The 25425-nt window shown below is 41.4% G+C and overlaps 1 protein-coding gene across 1 annotated transcript in view; it reads left to right on the forward strand.

Annotated features, from left to right (window-relative positions):
• The window catches only part of spg (dedicator of cytokinesis spg), a 248198-nt gene extending 223270 nt beyond the window's left edge, over positions 1-24928 (forward strand). The window contains exons 29-39 of the mRNA XM_071586700.1: positions 401-595; positions 753-894; positions 3146-3342; positions 3609-3824; positions 3973-4104; positions 5981-6204; positions 13112-13316; positions 14047-14348; positions 15052-15293; positions 20791-20876; positions 23763-24928. Of these exons, the coding sequence (XP_071442801.1) occupies positions 401-595; positions 753-894; positions 3146-3342; positions 3609-3824; positions 3973-4104; positions 5981-6204; positions 13112-13316; positions 14047-14348; positions 15052-15293; positions 20791-20876; positions 23763-24230 (2409 nt within the window). The 3' untranslated portion in view covers positions 24231-24928. The remainder of the gene's footprint in view (positions 1-400; positions 596-752; positions 895-3145; positions 3343-3608; positions 3825-3972; positions 4105-5980; positions 6205-13111; positions 13317-14046; positions 14349-15051; positions 15294-20790; positions 20877-23762) is intronic.
• The last annotated feature ends 497 nt before the right edge of the window (positions 24929-25425 follow it).

Here is a 25425-nt window from a genome sequence, read left to right on the forward strand (position 1 = left end):
TCCAGACTTGAATGTGAAAATAAAAACCTAATAGCTAATGGAATGGAGTAACTTATCCCTCCTCCTTAGGTTGATTTAATTATGAAATTAATGTAATATAATGACCTATGTGCAATGAAAAATGACTTGTCATGTTATGACAAGTTATTTTCCATTTTTGTTGTTTTATTTATTGTAAGAAAATGACATTGCAAGCTCTGTTATGATGACAAGTTATTAATATCAGTAAAAACTTGATGATATTGTAATGCCTCTCAGCCTGTGGCAACTATTTGAAAATTTTATTCCAAAAGTAGGCAGTTCTTTTTTTAGTTATAAAATTGTTTATTAAAATGACTCAAATAGGTGAATTAAATGTGACAATTTCCACATGTGACCGTAACAACCATTTTCATTATAGTGCTGGGAGAAAGGAATTCCTTTATGCAAAGAGTTGGCAGAACTGTATGAGGTCAAGTTATTTGACTATGCAAAGCTTAGCATGGTTTTGAGAACCGAAGCTCACTTCTTTGACAACATCTTGACGCAGTTGCGGCCAGAACCAGAGTATTTTCGTGTTGGATTCTATGGCCTTAGCTTCCCTCTTTTTGTCAGGGTAAGAAACAGTTTTTTTCATTGGGCTTATCAACTTTCTGGCTCTATATATGAATATCCTTTTGTGGTTTGTATGGCATGACGTCTATGTATGTATGGCATGATATGATAGCCGTCGTTGAGCTTTAAATATTGATGATTTGTTTCTCCCTCTACAGAATAAGGAGTTTGTTTACCGTGGCTTGGAGTATGAAAGAATAGGGGCCTTTACCCAGCGGCTTCAGACTGAATTTCCCTCGGCACAAATACTCACCAAGAACACTCCCCCTGATGACTCTATCACTAACTCAGAAGGGCAATGTATCCTTTCACATTGAGTTCTACATTTAATTCTTTTTCCTAGGACTGACATAGTCTGTAGACATTTTGGTACTTTACTGTATTTGCCCTATAGGGTGCCCTTTTTTCCCGTTAAAATATGGTATAAAAAAATGGGGTGCATCTTATGGGCTGGTAATCTAACTTACGAGTTGTATTTGTTTAAAACTTTTGGTTAGTATTAATATATATTTTTAAGTATTCTACTGCATATTGCCTTTTTTCAAAAGAGTGATTTTAAATAAGTCTTTCCATAATTTTTTTTTCCATTCTGCAAAAGCATAAAATTACATGATATATTTTTATTCCAAATGAAAGATGAAGCAGTCAAGTAAAATGAGTAGATATCATTGGATCTGAAAGGTTATGATTTCTCTTATTTGCGTGTCATTTAATCTAGTGTGTGTCATTTAATCTGGCAAAAGCTGATAAAATCATGTTTTCCAGTCATATGTGAATGGTGCAACTTCCAAATTTTAGGTAAGATCCCTTGGGATGGGCTGGCTGAAACTCTGCCTTCTTTGTTACAGTATGGGTTTTAGTGAAGCATTCATATAGACTTGTATAAATGAATTTATCGTTCAAAATTTGGAGTGGGAGAGGAAGTAGCCAGAATGACTACTCATCACAATCATGGCATTTGTTCATCAACAAGAACTAAGAAGAAACATCATAGAAACAGCCAAATGTTACTCAGTTTTTAACATAGGATTCCATTTTTTGAATGCAAAATTTTTAATACAAATCTTGTTGCAGTTGCGGCCAGAAGAGTTGTTTTCATGATTAGATTTTGTGGCAAAGCATGGCTCAAAAACAATAGATTCAGCGGTGATATTGTATTCAAGCTAGGAATAATTATGTATGCTAAACAACACAGAAATGGTAGCAGAGAGGAATTTCGGATCAATGCAAACTGCGAAATTGTAGTAGGAATTCCTGTGTCTACTATAATTTATGTGACATGGAATTGCAAAATGGCTGGAACTGTAGAAAGAATTAAATACTCTGATATTAGACTACAGATGATCAGATTTTCAATTTCCACAAAAAGACTATCCAACAAAAAAATGTTTTATTCTAAGCCACATAACTGATTTTACAGGAGAGGTGGTATTGTGTCACATCGTGGTATTCCATGTTCATGAAGAGAAATGACCAACATATGAGGGCTTAAACTAAAATAGAAAAAAAGATGCCCACAGACAAGATTACAGATAACATAAAATTTTCGTTGACACAAGGAAATGAGGAAATTTGGAACTTTCACAAATATGAAACACGGATGAAGTCCCACTGACGTCCAATATCACCTCAAACAAAATATAAATTGTGAAGGTGTTAATTTTCAAACTCCTGGACATGAGAAAACACATAACACAGTCATGTTTTCTTGCTGTGCTGATGGAACAGAATTAGCACTTCTTTTGATTTTCAATCGGAAAACTTTGCCTAAGGAAAAACTGCCAAAATGGGAGTGTTTGTGTATGTTCATCCCGGGGGATGGATAGATAAAAGGGAGATTAAGTTGTGGATAGATATTGTGTGGTCTAGGCATCCTGAAACTTGCCTTGCTAGAATGGGATCTGTTTTGAAGTCAGAGAAAAGAAGCTGTGAAAAATAAAATCAAGTGACTGAAAACTCCAAAAGCTCTACTACTAGGTGGATAAGCTAGACTAATAAACCATTTAAAGGGTTAATGAAGGAGAAATGAAACAGTTGGATGTATTCTACAGATAATGAAGTGCCACCTTCCGGAAATGGCAGATTTGTGAATGGGTTGAAACTGCATGGAATTATGTGAAATGTGAGACAGTTGTGAAATCGTTTGAGAAATACAGAATTTTTAATGTACTTGATGGCAAAGAGGATGATTTGTCACCTAAAGACTCAATCTCGGAAGAAGAGCTCTAGGTGATTCTTCATTAGCTCTGGAAATAAATTGAGAGATTTGAAATTTTAAGATTGGCAAGGAAAACGCAGCACCCAGCTACAGTGTTCCTAGGTACATTATTATTAATGTAAATAACCATAAAATTAGTGGTATAAATTATTTTGGGAATTCATGAAAGATGAAGAATTTTTTCCCCCTAAAACGTGTATAAAAACGGTTTGTGCCTAATGCACCAGCCGGCCTTATGGAGCATCCTATGCACTGGCAAATACAGTATATGCTACTTTTCTAATCGGAAAGTTAAATCTTGAAATGGAAATTCCTTAACATTTTGAATTACAGTTATACAAATTTGCAATGTGAAGCCTATTCCAGAAATGCTGGGTTTCTGGAGTGGAATTGAGTCAGGAGCCGAAGATTCATTTTTATCTGCACTGCCCGAGAAAGTTGCTAGCTATTACAGGGTTAATGATGTCAGAAAATTTCAGTTTGATCGCCCAGTTCACAAAGGACCTGTGGACAAAGAAAATGAGTTCAAAGTGAGTTAAGTTTTGTTTATCATTTGCTATAAATTATTACGTATACATAAATAATCATTCCAAATAATATGTGTCATTTCATCCACTTCATTCAGTGTGAGGAATAATTAAAGTGGATTATTAATAATTGGATCATACAGTCAAACAGTGCTAATCTTGATTTTTAATGTCTCATCTTAATAATAGGATGATTGCTTAGCACACAATGTTTAAATATTATAGATTTGATAATGAGTTATGTGATAATAAATAATCTCTTTTTGTAGAGCCTTTGGATTGAGCGCACTACATTGGTTCTTAGCTGCAAGTTACCTGGCATATTGCGGTGGTTTGAAGTAGTCGAGAGGAAGGTGGAGGAAGTTCCACCTGTTGCTTTTGCTTGCGAAACAGTAGAGGGTGCATCACGTGAACTTAGGCGTCTTATATCAGCTTATTCAACAGATCCCAGAAGAAATATAAACCCTCTCAGCATGAGACTACAGGTATTTAAATTAACACTGGAATCTAACCATTTGGAGAATTATTTTGTATTTAAAACTATTTTCTATCATCACTATATTATTTTTTCCATTGAAATTTCACTGGTAATTTGTGGTAATAGTGAAAATTGAACATGTAAATACTTTTCAGGGTATTATTGATGCCAATGTGATGGGGGGTATATCAAAATACCAAGAAGCCTTCTTCTCTCCAGAATTTTCAAGATCGCATCCTGAATTTTCGGAACACATCATTCGCCTAAAATCCCACATTTTAGATCAGGTAAGATCAGTAACACTGAATTGGCTATTGATTACTTATAGTGTCACCATAAAAGATTGAATTAACAAGAAAAAATATCTGCTTATGGTATGAATTTTCTTCATGGCCACATTGATTTCTAAAGCTTTGAGAGCACGGATCTCCATTATTTGCCTCAAGTACATCCTGGTGTTGAGTTAATTATTTCATGTTATATTTTAACTGACAAGATGTAGTTCAGGGGTGGAGTGTATCTGGGAAACCATTGGGGTAGAGTATACTGGGAGCCATAGTGCAGGAAAAGGTACTGGCCTCCCTATCCTGATATGTGTATTACAAATGCCATCAGGTCATTAATTTGGTGAACTGTGCCGTACCTATCAAAAACACCTTTGGGTTGATTACTGTGATTGTGGTTTTATGTTGGGTAAAATGTTCTGTTCTAATTCAATGAACTGTTTTAATACAATAATTTGCTTGGGAAATTGGCCCTTTCAAAATATACTGGCAACTACGGGGCTCGGCCCAATCGGCCGTGTGTCGTGCCCGGCAGCAGGGGAGGCAAGGCTTCCGCGGTTGTCATCCCACAAAACCCTTGCAAGGAATAACTAGCAGCAGCAGGACATAAGATGCAGGAGAAGAAGACCAAATTAGTTAGAATAGGAACGTGGAATGTAAGGGCAATGATGAGGACAGGAAAATTAGAGAATATTAAGCAAGAGATGGAAAGGGAAAATATAAATATTTTAGGTCTATGCGAGGTGAGATGGAAGGATAGCGGGACAATCTATCACATAAAAACTAGTCTATGAGTGATTCTTCATTCTTGGAATTCTTGACATTTTCTCTTTTAGACAAATGTTTTGCATGTTTCAGAATCTAATAGTGATTTTTCACTATTGTATTTGGTGCAGAGGCCTGCAATCATAGATGTTTTGCCAAATCAACACAGACTTCATCATGAGAATCAATTTGTTCCAAAATTTTTAATTTTGCTTTCCGTTAAAAATGTTCTTTTTCACCCTTTTTTCCATTGTCAGTTAGGATAGCATTATGTTCCTTAGTAATAGAGGAAAACCTTACGCATGTGAATCTGAGTTACCTTGCCGTTTGACTAGAGCAATCTGTTGTCCAACTTTTAAGTTTTATGATGAAAATAAAATTTTATTTGATTCAGTGCACTTTTGTGTTGAGGCAGTGTCATTTGTCAGTTAACAGGCCTTGCATTTTTATGAGTCCTCATGTTTGAGTCAATATCATTTTCATTCCTTGTTATTTCAACTTATGTGAGAAATACATCATCTCCTGAAGGTATTCTTGCAATTTATAAATTTTGTAGTTAACTCCTAGTTTTCCAATGTACTCGATTCATTGCGTGAATCTTTTCTTGGCAGACAGATTACGAGTTCAAGCAGTTTACATTTCCATTATTAGCTCCTGCTATATTAAAATTCTTTGCTAAAACCATCCACATTACTGCTCTCTCCCATCTTTTTAAGGTATATATGCGAGAAATGGATCTAAAGAAAGTTGTTTTAATTTGGACTGATACTCATGAGTAGCTGTTTTAGAATGGGAAAATTTTTTATTCTTACGCATAGTAATGCAAATAGCAGTAAAACTTAAATTGAAATCATGTAAGTATGGTATTCCGCATATTTACTTTGGAATAATAGGATATTTCGTGGGGCCTGATAAAAAATGTTGTAAATGCAGGAAAATATAAATGATGAGAATGCAGATTTGGGGTTTAACTGTATTTGTTATCTTTGCAGTCCTCAGTAAAAATTTGAATAATTTGCCGACTACTTAATAGTGATCTGTCAGGATTTTGTGTTACGAGAATAGAAGAAGAAATCATGGCAAGAAATAAAAGCGTATTTTACTTTAATTTCAGGTTCAAATCCTTGAGGCTGGACTCATAGTACATGGCCAACTTGCACCATCTGGGGTCCAACCATTACATCGACGTCTGCTGGAGCGGTTTGCCCAACTCCGACAAGGCTTAGTGAGGGAGATAGGTGGTGGCTCCCCTAGCAGTATAGTCCAATCCCGAGGCAGATTTAATCAGATGACACTCACTCGTGGAGTAGCTGATGGAAAGCCAACCAGTATCATCAAGTAAGTTTCATGGAAAGCCTAGTGAATGTTTTATCTTTTTAAGTATATTTTATCTTTACAAGAGTTTTGAAAGAGAATATAACATACCCAGCCATCATTATAAAAGTACCTCTGCAATGCATAGTGTAGGAAATAGGCCCTACAAATAAATAATACTATGTATGAAGTTCTGAGTACTGGAAGAAGATATTGAAAACCTAAGAAAGAATGAAGATGGCTGGGTATGTTATATTCTCTTTCAAAACAAAAGAGAATATAACATACAGGGTTCGTCCGGAAAATAAGTGTACTGAGCTCAGGAAAAAAAATTTATTACACTTTTACATATCTTAAGCTAATATTCCTCAAAATAGGACCCTTGTGAGTCGATACACTTGTTCCAGCGGCGTTCCCATTCCTGGAACGCTCCCGCGAAGGCATCATTGGGAACCTCTCGAAGACACGTCGTCATGGCCTCTTTGACGGCGTCCAAAGTCCCGTATCGCGTTCCTTTCGAACTCCTCTTTATCTTCGGGAACAGAAAGAAGTCCGGTGGTGCCAAGTCCGGGCTGTAGGGTGGGTGCGGCAGCGTTGCCACGCCGTGCTTGGCCTAGAAGTCCGACACAACAAGTGCGGTGTGAGACGGCGCATTGTCGTGATGCAGCCGCCAGATGTTTTTGATCGCTGGCCGGACGCGGGCGACTCGTTTTCGAAGCCTGTCGAGCACTTGGACGTAAAATGCAGCATTTACAGTTTGTCGTTCAGGTACAAATTTGTAGTGGACGACTCCCCTTTTGTCAAAAAAGACAATGAGCATCGCCTTGATCTGAGATTTGCTCATGCGAGCTTTCTTTTGACGGGGTGATGATGTGGTGTGCCACTCCGCACTTTGTCTCTTCGACTCCGGGTCGTACTCAAAGATCCACGTCTCATCACCCGAAACAACGTTCTCTAAAAAATGTGGATCATTTTTGCAGTGATCCGCAAGTTGTGTCGCGATTTCCAAACGATTGAGCCTTTGATCATCACTGAGCACTTTCGGCACCAACTTTGCACAAATTTTTCGCATCTGTAATTGCTCCCTAATAATCTCGTGCACTATTGTTTTTGGCACATTACACTGCTCTGCTATCATCCGAACACTAAGACGACGATCAGAGTTCAGTACATCACGAACTTTTCCCACATTTTCGTCGGTGAGTGCCATTGATGGGCGTCCAGGCCGTGGTTCGCCGTCGACCTCTTCTCTGCCCTCCACGAACATCTTGTGCCACCGAAAGATCATGTTTCTGGACATGGCTGACTCCCCGTAAGCCTGGTTAATCATACCGACAGTTTCGGTAGACGATTTCCCAAGCTTCACCGCAAATTTGATGGAATAACGCTGCTCCAAAAACTTTGGCATCGCGTTCCGTGACGTGGGTCGAGCGTGGAGATTCGCGTTAACAGAGCTCCTCACTACACCACAGCTCAGAGCCGACTGCCTTTTTCAGCGTCGCTTGCCAACATACCCCTCTCCAATCGCAGCCCGTCAGAGCGGTGCTGGGCGCGCCTGGAGCGGCGGGAAAAAATCAGTACACCTATTTTCCGGACGAACCCTGTAGATGTGAATAGCGTAGGCTCAGAATTACTTGATGATAAGATACAAAGGGCATTAAATGAAATAAAAGTCAAAGATTGTGGGGTTGGACAGCATTCCTGCAGAACTATTAAAAGGTTTAGGAAAAGTGGGAGGAAGAGTTTTTATGGGCTAATTTGTAGCATTTATGAGGGAGGAACTTGGCTGGTAGATTTCATCAGATAAATTTAAGTTCCTATCTCAAAAAAGAGAAAGGGTTATAGGGAAAGGCATATGTGAAGACAACAGAACAATTAGAGTGATTTCACATGCAGCTAAATTGGATCTCAGCATAATCAATAGAAGGATGGAGAGGAAAGCCAAAGAATACTTAGGGGATGATCAATTTGGGTTCAGGAAAGGGAGAGGTATGCGCGATGCTAAAATATTTGGGTGCCCGGTGAATTAAAGGCCGGTTTTAAAAGGCCCTCGCCCAACTTGCTAGTGAAGGAAGGGAAAAATTTTCCCAGTTGGTTTCTTTCAAAGAAACTATTTTTTTTCAATAAAATGAAATAGGTGATGGAAGGCATAGAAAGGGAGGCATAGGAAGTCCATTGATGCCATAGTAATGTCACTAATAGAGGGGAACATATGATACAATCAGGATGTATTTGTCTGTATCATAGATTTCAAGAAGGCATTTGATTGAGTGAATTGGATGAAATCAATGTTCATGTCCATAGGGGTGTCCATTATCATCTGTATTTTTCAACTTATATGTGTATTGAATTGTAAAAGAGGTGTGAGTGAAAATTGAAGGCTGAATGAAGATTGGTAGGCCATAACATCAGGTTTGCCGATGATCAAGCTTTAGTTAGTCAGTTTGCCAGTGGTTTGTAGACATTGCTGAGTGCCCTGGAAAGCCAGTATGATAGGTATGGGGTGAGAAAAAATGTAAACAAAACAAAAGTTATGTGGTTTTGGAGAAAGAGGAAGGCTGAAGAACGTTAGGTTTGCAGATGATGCAGGTTAAATATTAAAATAGGAGCTCATTAACTAGAGCAGGTGGAACAGTTTACCTAGCCTGGAAGTGTTCTGGACCAAAATGGTCTTAAGGGTATTATTAGGTAATCTACCGGTTAAGGTAGGTTTTTGGATGGACGTAATTACTAATTAAATAATTTTTGGCCATAGCAAAACACAACATCCTACTCTACATCAGGTCCCTCTTCAGCTCTGAGTACTTTCTTCCTCCCTTCATCCCGTCCAACATCCCTATCCTGTTCCTTCGCTTTCCTCGTTTGCCTAACATTTTCCCCTCAATTACAGTCTTCAACGTCCCGCTGCCGGTCAATACCCCCTTCAGCCACTTTTCCTGCCTCCATAGAATTGCTCCCAACAAACCCCTCTCTTCGCCCACCATACCAAGTACTTCCTCGTTTGTTTCCTTCTCTGTCCATTTCACCTTCTCCACTCCCACATTTCAAAAGCCTCCAGTCTACGTCTATCCTCCTGCTTCAATGACCAGGTTTCCGCGCCGTACATAGCTACGCTCCATATCAAAGTTTTTATGAGTCTTTTCTTAACATCCTTACTCAACGTCCCCATCATCAACTCCCTCCTCCTAGTAGTAGTAGTTTTGAGGGGAGGCGACCGACAGCTAAGGTCATTTGCGCCATAGGGGATGGATAGGAAAGGATGAAGGGTGGAGAGAAACCCGGCGTCGGCATTAGCCTACTCTTTACGAAAGGCGCCAAGGGGTCCGCAGTTTAACGTCCCATCCGACGGACGGCGTACTCACTCAAAGTGCCCTCCACAAAGCACCTCAAGTAGGGATCGAGATACCTCTGAAAAATATTCAACACCGCCGGGATTTGAACCCGCGCCCTCATGGTGGTCCCTCCTCCTTGTGAAAGCCTCTTTGCCTTGCGCAATTCTTCTCCTTACGTCCCTACTACTTTGACCGTGTTGGTCCAAAACACCACCAAGATACGTAAACTGTTTTACCTGCTCTAGTTTTTGCCCTCTTATTTTAATGTTAAGCTTAGCCTTTTTCTTTCTAGAAAATCGCATAACCTTTGTTTTATTAATATTGATTCTCATCCCACACCTGTCGCACTGAATTTCCAATTCACTAAGCAATGCTTGCATCCCCTTGGCTGACTGATAAACTAAAGCTTAGTCATCAGCAAACCTAACTGATTTTACTGATTCCCCACCCACTTTCATTCCTACCTCCAGTTCATCCCATGCCTCTTTAATCATTTCCTCTGCACACAGGTTGAACAGCAACGGTGATAATGGGCAACCCTGCCTTACACCTCTTCCTAACACTGCCCAACCGGACTCCCCATTCCCCACTCGCACCTGAGAAGTCTGAGACATGTAAAGGTTGTGGATTAGCCTCTTTTCCCTCCAATCTATTCCTATTTTCTGCAATATACTCATTAGTTTTTCCCAATTCACTCTGTCAAACGCTTTTTCTAAATCTACGAAACAGGCAAATACCCCCTGGTTGTGTTCTATATTCCTCTCGATTAATAATCTCATTACTGCAATGGCATCACGCGTACCTCTCCCCTTCCTAAACCCCAACTGATCATCCCCTGAGTAATCATTTTCCCTACTCTCTATCCTTTTGCTTATGATCCTGAGAACAACTTTAGCTGCGTGGGATATCAAACTAATTGTCCTGTAGTCCTCACATGACGTAGCCTTTACCTTCTTTGGAATAGGAACTAAAACCGATCTCACAAAGTCTTCCGGCTAGATTCCTTCCTCATAAATACTACGGATCAGCCTATATAGCCTCTTCCTCCCACATTTTCCTAAGCCTTTTAAAAGTTCCGTGGGAATGTTATCCACCCCCACGGCCTTATTTTTAGTTTCATCTCCCTTAATGCCCTTTCTATCTCATTGTCTAGTATGCCTGGACCTAAGCTATCTTTCTCTACGTCATGTTCCTTTTCTATGTCTAACTTTGTTGGTCTAAGCTCTTTACTATACAGTTCTTCTATATATTCCTTCCATCTCTCTTGGATCTTCCCTGCTTCAACTATTACCTTACCTGCCTTATCTCTAACTGCTATCGTTGATCTCCCTTTCTTACTTCCCGATAAAGATTTATCTTTGCTGTACAGCTCACCGATTTCACCCTTCTTCTGCAGACTTTCCGTATCCTCGCATTGCATCTTCCACCATGCTTCTTTTGCTTTATTTGTTGCTCGCCTCAATTTATTGTTTAATTCTTTGTACGACATTTTGCCTAATTCTGTATCTACATTCTTCCATTTCGCCGCCCATCTTTGTAATCATCTCATCTGTGATCCATGGTTTCCTAGTCCTTTTAGCGTTAACGGTTCCAATAGTTTCTTTTGCGGCTTTAGACAACCCTTTCTTGAAACTTTCCCATTTTTCTTCGATAGTACTAAGCCCTTTGCCATCCTCCATGATTTTCTCTACCGCCTCTTTGTATTCCTTCCTTTTCAACCCATTTAATGCTTCTACATTCCATTTTCTAACTCGCAGCCCCTGCCTTATCTTTTTGAAACGTACGCTACATTTCATAACCACTAAATTGTGGTCAGAGTCCGCATCCACTCCCAGGAAGCTGTGCGAATTTATCACACTGTTCCTAAACCTGTGTCTAACCAGGATATAATCTAGCTGATACCTTTCTGAGTCACATGGCATTTTCCATGTATACCTGCATCTTTTGTGGTGTCTAAACCAAGTGTTGGTGATGACTAACCCCTGTTTCCTGCAGAACTCAACTGCTTTCTCCCCGCGGTCATTCCGCTTGCCTAAACCGTAGTCCCCGACCTCGTCACCATCTCTTCCTTCGCCTACCGTCGCATTCCAATCCCCCATCACTATCAAATGTTTCCCTGCAGGAACACTTGCGATTATGTCCTCTGACTGATCGTATATCCTATCGACCTCTTCTTCCGTATGGTTGCTCGGTGGCATGTATACCTGAATAATAACCAAGTTCGTTGGTTCTGCTTTTATCTCTACTAGTAGTATTCTATCGGTTACCTGCAGAAGAATTACAAAGAAACGTTGGTATTCCCTCCTCATCTAACTAGGAGAAGGGAATTGATGACAGGAATTTAGAATAAGAAGGTTAAAATCGGCTCTTCAAAACATTTATGTGCAGTGTGGTGGAGAAATGTGCCATGGAAACATAGTCATTAAAGCAAGATGATGGATGTAGAATGGGGGCTTTTGAAGTGTGGGTGTGGAGAGAAGGATGAAGAACGTAAAGTGGACAAATGAATAGCTGGGCATGGTAGGGGAGGAGAGAGGATTGTTGAGAGGAATCCAAAGGAGGCCGGAAAGATAGATTCAGATTATTTTGATTGGGAATGGGATGTTGAAGACCACGATAAGAGGAGAATGTCAGGAAAATGAGGAACATCCCTTCCTTGCAAAAAAAAAAATAAAATAAAAGAGGAAAATTTTAAGAAAGGTTATGAGGCACCAAAATCAGGGAATAGGATAGGCATGTTGGATGGAATGAAGGGAGGAAATAAGTATACAGAATTGAAAAGGGAATTACTGTAGTTCCAAAGAAACTGCGGAAGATGCCGCAACAGTAACTTTTAATGGAGTCATCCACTAATGTGCATTTCAATGCAACAATTTCAGAGTGTAAAATCCCGAAGTCGAATCCCAGTCAAGGCGAATGATTTTTACACTCTGAAATTGTTGCATTGAATTACTGTAGTGTCCAATATCAGGTTTTTTTTGTTAGGAGAAATTGTATAGGCTGTGTCCATCCAGAACCTACCTTAGATTGTAGAATAATAATTATAATTTCTTAAATAATTCTCTAATAAATTGTAAATGTATACAATGTAGTACATGCAGTTACATTTCACATGTGGTACTGCCGCAAAATTATGTGTTGGGCTTATGGGAATATTGCGCCCTGTTACCTTTTCAATACATTCATTATATCTCTCTCAATAAACTCTTAGTCAGCAGGTACTCAACCTTACGTAGATGGAGTGTCATATAGGCATAGTTACCGTAAAAACAAAGTTCAAGAAAATCAAAATAATAATAGAAACCAGTAAATAGCTTCTAATAAACCAGATGATAGCTTATTCAACTGAGTACATCCTGGAAAATGTTCAAGAAAGTTTTCAGATAAAGGCAACACTGAATTGGTCAATTATGATGATAATCCATGAATGGCACATTACTTTACTTTTTCAACTAAAAGCATTTGCAAGTAACATAATTCTAAAATGTGGTCTTAATAGTCATGAGCTATAACAAATTAATGATACTTTTTTGCTCTCTAACTCTTTATTGTTATAGTATAGTCTCTTTATTGTGTGTGTCTGCTTTCTTTTGCCATAGCACCCCACTGCCCCCATTACCAATTGAGAAAAAGGGTCCTGGAAGTGGTGACCCTTCTCTGCTTCCCGGGAGCAACCGTTCCTCAGCTTCAGGGAGTAGCATGTATGGGCAGCTAGTGGTGGGTGAAGATGATGGGGAGGGAGGTGTCATTGGATTTGGTTGTGGGGTGAACACTGATGATGAAGATATCTACAGTAAACCAATGGTAAGTAGTAAGTTTCCAATATCTCAGAATGGTACATATTTGAAACTTTAGGATAGCAATTGCAGTAATATGTGATTCCCTAGAGGTTGCTATTTTCATAATTTATTTTTATAGTTTTAGTTTTGAATCGTATTGAATCTGTGAAACTGCTATTTAACTGTGTCCTTGATGAGATAACACACTCATGTAAGAAGTAATTATTAATTCTATTTTATTTTGGAGTTAATTTGAAAGATATTTCAGAGATGTTTTTGTGTGCTCTCTGTTATTATAATATTTTATACTTGGGATTAATGCTCCAAAGAGATGGAGGGGGTGTGTCATTAGCAAAACATCAACATTTGAACAGTAGCAGGTCATTTTCCATTAAAAATTGGTATTCATTGTGGAATCAGAAAGAAAATGTTTAACAGTGGGCAGTTGGAGTTCCTCATAGCAGAGATAAAAAGGATTGAGAGGGTTTTATGGTTTAAGATGGTCACTGAAGTCCTTTCTTGTTGCATGATCAATATGATATACTCTGACATTCCACCTTGCCACTGAATTATTATACATGTTTGTCATTGGAATTCTATGATTCCTATGACCTATATGTAATAAAATAGTGGCCTTATGGTAGTGCTCATGATAAATAAAGGTGATGTTGATTGGAGCAATCGGAGGTACTTGCACAGTAAAAATTATGAAACTGCTCTTATGGTTACAAGATTCATTTATTTTCATTTATCAGGAGGTGGTTAATGGGAGATCAACACCTGGAACACCTTCTACTCGTTCGTCATTGGGCGTTCCCCCTGCACCTCCTCCCCTCCCAGAAAACTCCACCCCCCCTCCGATCCCTTCCAGAGATTCGAGACCGAAGTCAGCTGGTTTTGGTTCTATCATCACATGTAACTGTGGACACAAGATTGGAATTTCCAACAACCATGGGAGTGGCTGTGCATTAGTTCATGGAAATGTCATTGATACCAATAGCCCAACAGCATTTCGTAGCTATGGGGACTATTGTTCTCTACCACCCCTGCGAAATCGGTGAGTAGTAATTTAAAATTGGAAGACAGCATTCAGATTATTTCTATCATAGTTAATAAATATGCATACCACACAGCTATTGAAATCAATGAAAAGTATTGATGAATGTTATATTGATTTGTGCTGCAATAAGTTTTCAATTTGATTTTGTCCAAGTCTTAGACTATATTTGATATCAGCACAAAATGAGTGAAATGTGGACTCCTCATAGTCCATTCAAATAATTCTTCAATGTATTGTAATAACTTCAGCATGAAGAACCACCTTCTACAAATTCAAGTGCCGAGAATCTCTCCCAAGGCACTCATACATTTTCATTGTAGAGTGCAGGACTTGAAGCCCTATGTATGAAAGCATAGAAACCTGTGTGGCATGCAATATTTGAAGTTGTTTACAGTTCAGTCAAATACAGTGGATTCCCTCTCATCTGGCCACTATCAGCCTGAATCCCTCACCAGATAAATGTGTGCCCGGTTAATCAGAAAAAAATTGAAATAAACGATCCATAGCTAAAAATTAGATTTATGCTAGGAATTCTTTACAATTATAAAAGATAATAATAATATCCTGATTGGATAAAGCACCAGGTAGTTCTTGCAATGAGGGATAAAGAGGAAGTCTGCTGTAGACCTTAGTTTTTTCAATTTAATGTGCATAATAAAATGATGAAATTAGTAAAATATCTCAACTTTTAATCCTGAAGGGGGGATTGGGAGGCAAGCAACTCAGCTCCAGCAGATTTAAGCAAAGGCTTGGCCGGAACCACTAATGGAGATAGCACCAAGCCCTCCAGTCCAAAGATGGCGCTGCGGTACTCTCTGCCTCCTACAGGAATATCCACACATCCCCCAGGAGGTGCAAATGGAGAGAGTATGCGTAATTCATGGTCGGAGACATCAGTGGACGAAGAGGAAGAAGCTCCTCCTCTTCCACCACGGGGCCAAAGTAAGCATTTTTTCAAATCTGTAGTAGAACTATTATTGTGATGCACTAGTATAGCAGTAAAATTATTAATTGAACCAGGAAGCATTCAGGAGAGATGGAAAGAATACATAGTGGATCTATTTTTATCATTAGCAGATTATTTTTATGTTAAGGATAAGGCCAGCAACCTTAGAACTAGAAAGAGAATATCATGATGACGATATCTTAGGTCCAAGAGTACTAAATGGCGAGGTAGAAATGACATTTACGAAATTGAAATCAAATAATAAACTGAGTGGAGTATATAAAATTTCAGTGGAACTGCTTAAGGCTTTAGCAAAAACATAGGGAAAAGATTTTTATGGGTTTTTACTACTAGTAAGTAATATTCATGAGGAAGTAATTTGCTTGGAAGATTCCGTCAGATCATGCGTTACCAGGTGGATTTTACAGAATTTTACAGTGGACCCAACCATAGAACTGGATTATATGGAGCTGCTTTCATAATTAATGCTAGGATAAGAAACAGTTTGATTAATTTTGAGCCATTGGGGACAGACTATGTAAAATATCCTAAGTGAATAATTACGTTTTTGAAGGCACCTTCAGTGCCGGGCAGGTAGGATTGTGTTTGGTAAGGATGTCAAGAGCAATACCGGCGATAGCTTAGCCACTGGTAGGGCCTCCCTTGCCGGACATGTCTCATCTGAACTGCCAGACTAAGTGTGCCTCACACGATAGAGAGGGCTCCTTAAGTGTAGAGACAAGCCTTTCTAAGGGAGTAAACCCTGAATACAAATCCTGGCCCTCCAAGTCGGGGGTTAGGCGTCAGGCTAGCAACCCTACCCTTTTCTTTCACTTACTACGAAACCTCTAAACGTGCCTCGGATAGATAAGGATGGATTTTCAAGATATCGACCTGGTATAGGACAACAAATAGATGGAAAGTAGCAAGAAATGGAATGTTAGAACATTGTTGAAACCAGATAGAATGACTGAAGTTGCCAATGAAATGCTGAAATATGGTTTGGATATTATAGCCCTACAGGAAGGAAATGGTGGAATTGATAAGAAGAATTTTACGGTACTATACAGTGGACTCAACCATAGAACTGGATTATATGGAACTGCTTTCATAATTAATGCTAGGATAAGAAACAGTTTGATGAATTTTGAGCCATTAGGGGACATACTATGTAAAATAACCTTAAAAGGAAAATTGTGTAACATCAGAGCCTTATATCAGCTCTTTCCCCTGCTGAAGATAAAACAGAAGAAGAAAATCAAGAATTTTACAATAAACTGGAAAGAGAAGGCCCAAAAATACCAAAATATAAAACAATTATCATTCTTGGAAATTTAAATGCAAAAATCAGTGAGGAAGACTTCTTGCATTCTGTAGCAGGAAAGTACTCACTGCATGATGTGACAAGTGAAAATGGAAGGCTTCTCTGCCAGCTTGCTCTGTCGCTCAACATGATCATTAAGAGCACATGCTTTGAACATAAAAATATTCACAAAGGTACCTGGAAAATGCCTGGGATAGGTCTGCACGAGGACCAAATTGTGACTCTGATCACCATCTAGTGAAAGTAAATTTTAGAGAACAACTGGCCCTCTTGGATAAGTTCCATAGGCCAAGAGGGGTTAAATGGTATAGTAAAATTTTAAGAGATGTTGTGCAAGCTTTGAGGTACAAAGATGAAATAAGGAGAAAGTTAACAAGGAATGGGGAAGAACAGACAGGACAATATTCTGTAAAATGTCAATGGACAAGAATTAAACAATCTGTTCTATCAACTGCAAAGGACATAATAGGTAAAGCAAAAATAAAAATGAATGCAGATTGGTTTGATAATGAGTGTAAATGTGCAGTCGAGGAAAAGAATAAGAATGGATACATTATGTTACAAAGGGAGACTAGATTAACAAGAGAGAAGTATAGGCAGAGCAGGAAAGTAGCTGATAAATCACTGAAAAGAAAGAAAAAGGAGTCCTTAAAAAATCAGATAAATGCTGTAGAAGAGCTGAATAATGCTGAAGAAAGCAAAAAGTTTTACCAAGCGGTAAAATACATGACTAAAGGTTATCAGCCAAAAGTGCGCTCCTGTAGAAATAAAAATGGTCAAGTCATTGGAGAGGAAAATGGGAAAAATGGGCTGAATATTTTAATGACCTGTATAATAAGGAATTAACTCCAGGGGTGGAAGAACATGAAACCTCTAGGTTTCATCCCAACAATAGAAGAGGTAATTGAAAGCAATGGAAAACAAAGGAATGACGCAGCACCAGGAGAAGATGGAATAACAGCTGCATTGATTAAAAATGGAGGTCAAGATTTAAAGACCATTACATTAGCTAATTTGTAGTATTTGGAAGTTGGAAGAGTTCCCAGAAGACTGGAAAACAGGATTGATTTGCCCAAATTATAAAAAAGGTGACAAATATGATTGCAAAAACTATACGGGCATTAGATTACTGAATATAGCATATAAAATTTTCACGTCCCAAGCACATGCTGAAGACATACTGGAAGAATATCAGTGTAGCTTTAGAGCTGGTAGAAGTACTGTTGACCAGATATCCCCCGTAAGACAAACAATGGAGAAATGCTATGAATATGTTGACTTGCATAAACTCTTCATTGACTTCAAACAAGCTTTCATCCGCGTGAACAGGAAAGAGATGCTACGTGTGTTGAGAGGTTATGATATTCCAGAGAAACTGATTCAATTGACATTGCATGAATCACAATGTAACGCCTTGATTGGGGGTAAAGCATTTAATATGACCTCAGGGGTAAGACAAGGAGATGCTCTCTCAGTCATATTATTCAACCTGGCCTTACATAATGCAATGAAAGAATTGAATTTAAGAGGGTCCATTGTGGATAAATCCCAGCAAGGATTCGCATATGCAGATGATATAGCACTAATTCCATGAAATGTGAATGACCTGAAAGAAATTTTATGCATTTTAGAAAGCACTGATAAAGAAGTGGGGCTGAAGGTTAGTGAAGAGAAGACCAAATACTTGAAAATGTCAGCTTCTCAGAACTAGCAGGACTTGCAAAACATAATAATTGGGAATTATGAGTTTGAGGGTGTCAAGGAGTTAACCTATCTTGGAGTCAGACTTAACAATGAAAATAAGATATCCATGGAGATCAACCGAAGGGTTATGGGCATATTTTGCAAATGTAACACCCCTCAAAATCAATATTACTATAATGATTATCAAATTATACTATACTGAAGATATTAAATGCTTATTAGACCCGGTGTAATTTGTGTAGCTGAGACATGGACATAAGCAATTTGGAATGAAAAAGGAGAATCTATGGCCCAGTTAGAGAAAGAGAAAGATGTTGAATTAGAATGAACATGGAAATAAATGAACTACTAGAAGGGAAGGACTTAGTTAGATTTGCCAAGTCTAACTTTTGGCTGGCACGGTTGGGCCATGTAGAAAGGATGGAAAATGACAGAATGCCCAAACTGATACTTCATAGCAAGATGGAAGGGGTCAGAAGAATAGGTAGAGCAAGGAAGAGATAATTACAGGATGTGGAGGATGATTCAAAGGCAATGGGAGTTACAAGATTGAGGAAAAAGCAAGAACAAGAACTGAATAGAGGTATATGATAGAGGAAGCCAAAGCCCACACCAGGCTGTAGAGCTGCAGATGATGATGATAATTACATTAGGGATAATCAGTTTAGGTTAAGGAAGAGGAAAGCCACGTCTGATGCCATAGCAGTGAATGGGACAATAATAGAAAGTTAAATATTCAGGATGTATTTATTAGCTTCATTTCGAGGGAATCCTACATTGGGAAGCAGAGGGGAAGGAGCTAGGGAAGAGAGGTGTGGAGGAGGTTTTTTGGCAGGCTGTTTTTTTATAAATTTTGTCCATGACTGCTTATTATTTAAGTGTGCATGTTTATTTATCAGTTAATTAAGTGGACTCAACAGGGTTGCATTCACAGCTTCAAGCATTTTCAAGCCATCCCATTTTACATTGAGGTACAGATCCACCAAAGGACTTTTAAATTATGTATTATTATAATGTATAATTAAATTTATTAGGAACATTTACCAGCCTAATACATCCAAGCAACAATAAAAATGGGGATATTAATCAATTAAAATCATTTCCAAATGATTGAAAACTTTTCAAAATTTTTAAGAAAATATTTTTATTTTTGAGATATAACATTTTAATTTTTAAATCTTAGAATACATTTTTTTAAAGGGTGCATAATCACATCACATCAAATAATACAGTCACTTTATAAATAGCTTTCATAATTAGTCATAAAATGCATGGCATTGATGAAAGGGTTTGGAGAAAGGGTGCCATATGGGTTGGTACCATAGGTTAAGTGCTGTTTTACTCTCCAAAATCCAGGTATGACTTATGGTAGAGGAAGAATAGGAGCCATGTGCAAATATGCAAAGTGCATCAAATTATATCGATCCTGTCAAATGCAATATTTTTAGCTCTAACATTTCCTGCCCTCACCACAAGATTTTCCAAATATTAAGATAGTAATTTTTGAATCCCTCCCATGGACTACAACCAAACAATAGGCTTGCGTGTTCTGATGACCCCGAAAGCTGTACTGGTGGGAGGAGTGATAATTGCTCCTCGTAGGATCACCCATGACAGATAGGTCGAAGGTTAGGAGCCAGACGAAAGGTAGTCCACGCAGCAACTGTTCCTCAGTGAGATGGCTGCAAAGGCATCTCACCCCAGTGGGGCTGCCGTAGTGTGATGGTGTCACTTAAAAGCAATATTGAGGAAGGCAAAGGGAAACCACCTCGATTATCATTAATGATGGATACTATAGAGAATATGGCTCCTGACACCAATGGGACCCGTGGGTGGGTGGAGGGGGGGTCCGTCGTCGTCATCCCACAAAACCCTTGCAAGGGAAAACCAACAGTAGCAGGACAGAAATGCAGACATAAGACGCAGGAGAAGAAGATCAATTTAGTAAGAATAGGAAAATGGAACGTTAGGACAATGATGAGGACAGGAAAATTGGAGACTATTAAGCGAGAGATGGAAAGGGGAAATATAAATATTTTAGGTCTATGCGAGGTGAGATGGAAGCATAGCAGGGATTACTGGAGTGATAATTATAGAATAACATATTAGTTGGTCTTAATCGGCCGTGTGTCGTAGAAAGTAGTAAAGTAGTAAAGACACTATTGGTACCGGTTACGCAAAAAAGGACTAGGAAACCATGGGTCATGGATGAGATGATTACAAAGATGGATGAGAGGAGAAAATGGAAGAAAGTAAACACAGAGTTAGGCAACACGAAGTACAAAGAGTTAAATAATAAATTGAGGCGGGCAACAAATAAAGTAAAAGAAGAAGTGCTAGGAAATGGAAAGTTTGCATAGGAGGGGTGAAATTGGTGCACTGTACAGCAAAGTGAAATCATTATCGGGAAGTAAGGCAGGAAAAATGGATGAATTGTCTGATTATTGTCTTATTCATTATTTCAGCATTGGACAAGAGATGTGGACACTTCCTTGGGGAAGCAGGTTTATTGAACACTCCACCTGCCCCTCCAAAAAGGCTCCTGAAAAAGGTAACCACCTGAGAGGAAGAAGTATGCATTTATTTTGGGGTGGGTTAAGTGAGAAGGGGGTTGGGGAGGGGGGAGGGACGGAGAAGGAAGGGCAGGGTGTAGGGAGGGGGGGAGGCACTTGGGTTGGGAGGGATGTAGGGAGGGGGGGAGGCACTTGGGTTGGGGAGGGGGGAGGGACTTGGGTTGGGAGGGGGGTGTTTGGAGGGACTTGGGTTGGGAGGGGGGTGTTTGGAGGGACTTGGGTTGGGAGGGGTGTAGGGAGGGGGAGGGACTTGGGTTGGGGAGGGGTGTTGGGAGGGTGTAGGGAGGGGTGAGGGACTTGGGTTGGGAGGAGTGTTGGGAGGGGGGAGGGACTTGGGTTGGGAGGAGGGTTGGGAGGAGTGTTGGGAGGGTGGAGGGACTTGGGTTGGGAGGGAATTGGGTTGGGAAGGGGGAGGGTCTTGGGTTGGAGGGGTGTAGGGAGGGGGGAGGGACTTGGGTTGGGAGGGTTGTAAGGAGGAAATTGGGAGGGGGCAGGGACTTGGGTTGGGGAAGGGTGTTGGGAGGGTGGAGGGACTTGGGTTGGGAGGGACTTGGGTTGGGGAGGGGTGTTGGGAGGGTGTAGGGAGGGGTGAGGGACTTGGGTTGGGAGGAGTGTTGGGAGGGGGAGGGACTTGGGTTGGGAGGAGTGTTGGGAGGGTGGAGGGACTTGGGTTGGGAGGGACTTGGGTTGGGGAGGGGTGTAGGGAGGGGGGAGGGAATTGGGTTGGGAAGGGGGAGGGTCTTGGGTTGGAGGGGTGTAGGGAGGGGGGAGGGACTTGGGTTGGGAGGGGGGAGGGACTTGGGTTGGGATGGTTGTAAGGAGGAAATTGGGAGGGGGCAGGGACTTGGGTTGGGGGTTGGGGAAGGGTGTTGGGAGGGTGGAGGGACTTGGGTTGGGAGGGGGTAGGGAGGGGGGAGGGACTTGGGTTGGGAGGGGGGAGGGACTTGGGTTGGGAGGGTTGTAGGGAGGAAATTGGGTTGGGGAGGAGTGTTGGGAGGGGGCAGGGACTTGGGTTGGGGGTTGGGGAAGGGTGTTGGGAGGGTGGAGGGACTTGGGTTGGGAGGGGGTAGGGAGGGGGGAGGGACTTGGGTTGGGGAAGGGTGTTGGGAGGGTGGAGGGACTTGGGTTGGGGGTTGGGGAAGGGTGTTGGGAGGGTGGAGGGACTTGGGTTGGGAGGGTTGTAGGGAGGAAATTGGGTTGGGGAGGAGTGTTGGGAGGGGGCAGGGACTTGGGTTGGGGGTTGGGGAAGGGTGTTGGGAGGGTGGAGGGACTTGGGTTGGGGGTTGGGGAAGGTTGTTGGGAGGGTGGAGGGACTTGGGTTGGGGGTTGGGGAAGGGTGTTGGGAGGGTGGAGGGACTTGGGTTGGGGGTTGGGGAAGGTTGTTGGGAGGGTGGAGGGACTTGGGTTGGGAGGGGGTAGGGAGGGGGGAGGGAATTGGGTTGGGAGGGGGGAGGGAATTGGGTTGGGAGGGGGGAGGGAATTGGGTTGGGAGGGGGGAGGGAATTGGGTTGGGAGGGGGGAGGGAATTGGGTTGGGAGGGGGGAGGGACTTGGGTTGGGAGGGTTGTAGGGAGGAAATTGGGTTGGGGAGGAGTGTTGGGAGGGGGCAGGGACTTGGGTTGGGGGTTGGGGAAGGGTGTTGGGAGGGTGGAGGGACTTGGGTTGGGAGGGGGTTGGGAGGGGGGAGGGAATTGGGTTGGGAGGGTTGTAGGGAGGAAATTGGGTTGGGGAGGAGTGTTGGGAGGGGGCAGGGACTTGGGTTGGGGGTTGGGGAAGGGTGTTGGGAGGGTGGAGGGACTTGGGTTGGGAGGGGGTAGGGAGGGGGGAGGGACTTGGGTTGGGAGGGGGGAGGGACTTGGGTTGGGAGGGGGGAGGGACTTGGGTTGGGAGGGTTGTAGGGAGGAAATTGGGTTGGGGAGGAGTGTTGGGAGGGGGCAGGGACTTGGGTTGGGGGTTGGGGAAGGGTGTTGGGAGGGTGGAGGGATTTGGGTTGGGAGGGGGTAGGGAGGGGGGAGGGACTTGGGTTGGGAGGGGTGTTAAGGGAGGGGGGAGGGACTTGGGTTGGGAGGGGTGTTAAGGGAGGGGGGAGGGACTTGGGTTGGGAGGGGTGTTAAGGGAGGGGGGAGGGACTTGGGTTGGGAGGGGTGTTAAGGGAGGGGGGAGGGGACTTGGGTTGGGAGGGGGTAGGGAATTGGGTTGGGAGGGGGGAGGGCTTGGGTTGGGAGGGGGGAGGGACTTGGGTTGGGAGGGGGGAGGGACTTGGGTTGGGAGGGGGCAGGGACTTTGGTTGGGAGGGGGCAGGGACTTGGGTTGGGGAGGGGTGTTGGGAGGGGGCAGGGACTTGGGTTGGGGAGGGGTGTTGGGAGGGGGCAGGGACTTGGGTTGGGGAAGAGTGTTGGGAGGGTGGAGGGACTTGGGTTGGGGAGGGGTGTTGGGAGGGACTTGGGTTGGGGAGGGGTGTTGGGAGGGACTTGGGTTGGGGAGGGGTGTTGGGAGGGACTTGGGTTGGGAGGGTTGTAGGGAGGGGGGAGGGACTTGGGTTGGGGAGGGGTGTTGGGAGGGACTTGGGTTGGGAGGGTTGTAGGGAGGGGGGAGGGACTTGGGTTGGGGAGGGGTGTTGGGAGGGAATTGGGTTGGGGAGGGGTGTTGGGGGGGAGGCACTTGGGTTGGGGAGGGGTGTTGGGATGGGGGGAGGGACTTGGGTTGTAGACAGTGCTGGTAGATAAGATCGTATTTGAAAAAGAAAATAAGTCATAAAAATATTAAAGTTGATGATGATAGCTAAAAAGAAAGACACTGAAAAGTTAAATTTAAAATATTTTGCAATGTGCACTTTAATTTTTTATGAACTTCTATCTCTTGCAGACTTCATCTGTCACACTGACTGGCGATATTGTTACCATAACATCTGAAGGATGCAGATTAGACTCCAACTCAATTGATACTCGTGGTAAAGATGGGCAAGAGTGGGGTGGAAGCTCACCTCCTCCCATTCCCTCACCACGGTCCCAGGCTCCATTGGCTCCACCTCCTATTCCTCCTAAGGGTACTGTAACTCCCCTTCCATCACCAGGAGTTCCTATTCATGGTGCTTCGCCCTCGCTGTCTCTCCCTCCATCTTCATCCTCCCTTGCCTCATCAACGTGCTCAGTCTTGTCCACCTCTTCATCTGGCTCATCCTCGTCAACCTTCTCTGCACCAATTGCATTGGCCTCAAATGCCTCACTTCCCCGGTCAATATCGCCTCCCTCCTGTGAAATACCCAAGATCAATGCTGAAGCCCCTGTAGAACTGTGTCCAATTGCTCCCCAGCTCCAAGCCTCTCCCACCTGAATTTCTACTTATTTCATTCCTCATTAATGAAGTGTGGACATTGTGAAAACTTTTTTAACCAGTCACAGAATGGCCTTGTATAAAAACTTTGCTTTTTTTACAAGGGCAGTTTAGTGGTGAAAATTGCTCTATGGATACTCAGTGAGATTAGTTTGTACAAAGGATGAGAAATCAGAGGAAATTAGTTCAATTGACTCCTACAATGCTGGACTGAAATGTTTTTGAGCATGAGTAGGAGATTATTTCACCTCAAGCAGGCACTACCAACAGCAATGAAAATATGCTTTGATCAGATTTTTACACATGGAGTGGATGCCATTGAACAGCATTAATCCTGTATAAATGATGGAAGCTTATGTGAAGGTATTTGCATTCCAGGAATCTGTACAGCATCCTTCAAAATTCCTATTTTTGAAGTCTGAGGCTGATTGTTTTTATTGTGCTGTCATAAGCAATTGTATCTAGATAATATATACTTTATCTACTTATTGATTTTATAACTGTAAAGATTTTTAAAGAAAATATCACTTTAACAAGTTCTAGTCTAGCCAACAAGGAAATAAATTATGTATTGTCATATTAACCAGTGTGATATAAGATATGCATGATTTCATTGGCTGTAAAAATACTTTCATAACCCTTGATGTTATATTCAGCTACTGTAAATAACACCTTTAAATGGTATACAACATGTAATAAAAAATGCAAGCTAACAAAATGTGCAGTCTAGTTCATTAATTCACACTGGTCTTTCAAGTCATCAATGATTTGGTGGGACTTATGGAAACACAAACAATGAGCTAACAACGATTGGTTGAGCAAACCTTATGGTAATGTATCGCTGGCTTTTGTCCATTTTCAATTACGTTAATGAAACATTTCACCATGAAAAGAAAAATATTTTCATCACTACACTGAAATCCATTATCAAATGTGGTGGAAATGGTTCCAGTTGTTCAAAAAACGCAAGTTTTTATGTTTGTTAATAACTACCTATCATAGATCAGCACAAAAAATCCCACAAAATTGTTTCGATACCTTTTAAAATAAATATTAATAAGCTGAAAGACTAAAATGGAACATTCGACTAGAAACCTACTCTTGCTAATTTGCATTGCTAATTTGAAACTGTGACCTGGTGATTCTGAGCACAGGTTTGCCTATTTAATGCCTAAAAAATTACTACTGATGTAAT

This window comes from Hetaerina americana, unplaced genomic scaffold (assembly GCF_022747635.1).
Source record: "Hetaerina americana unplaced genomic scaffold, ioHetAmer1.1.p SCAF_24, whole genome shotgun sequence".
Lineage (NCBI taxonomy): Eukaryota > Metazoa > Arthropoda > Insecta > Odonata > Calopterygidae > Hetaerina > Hetaerina americana.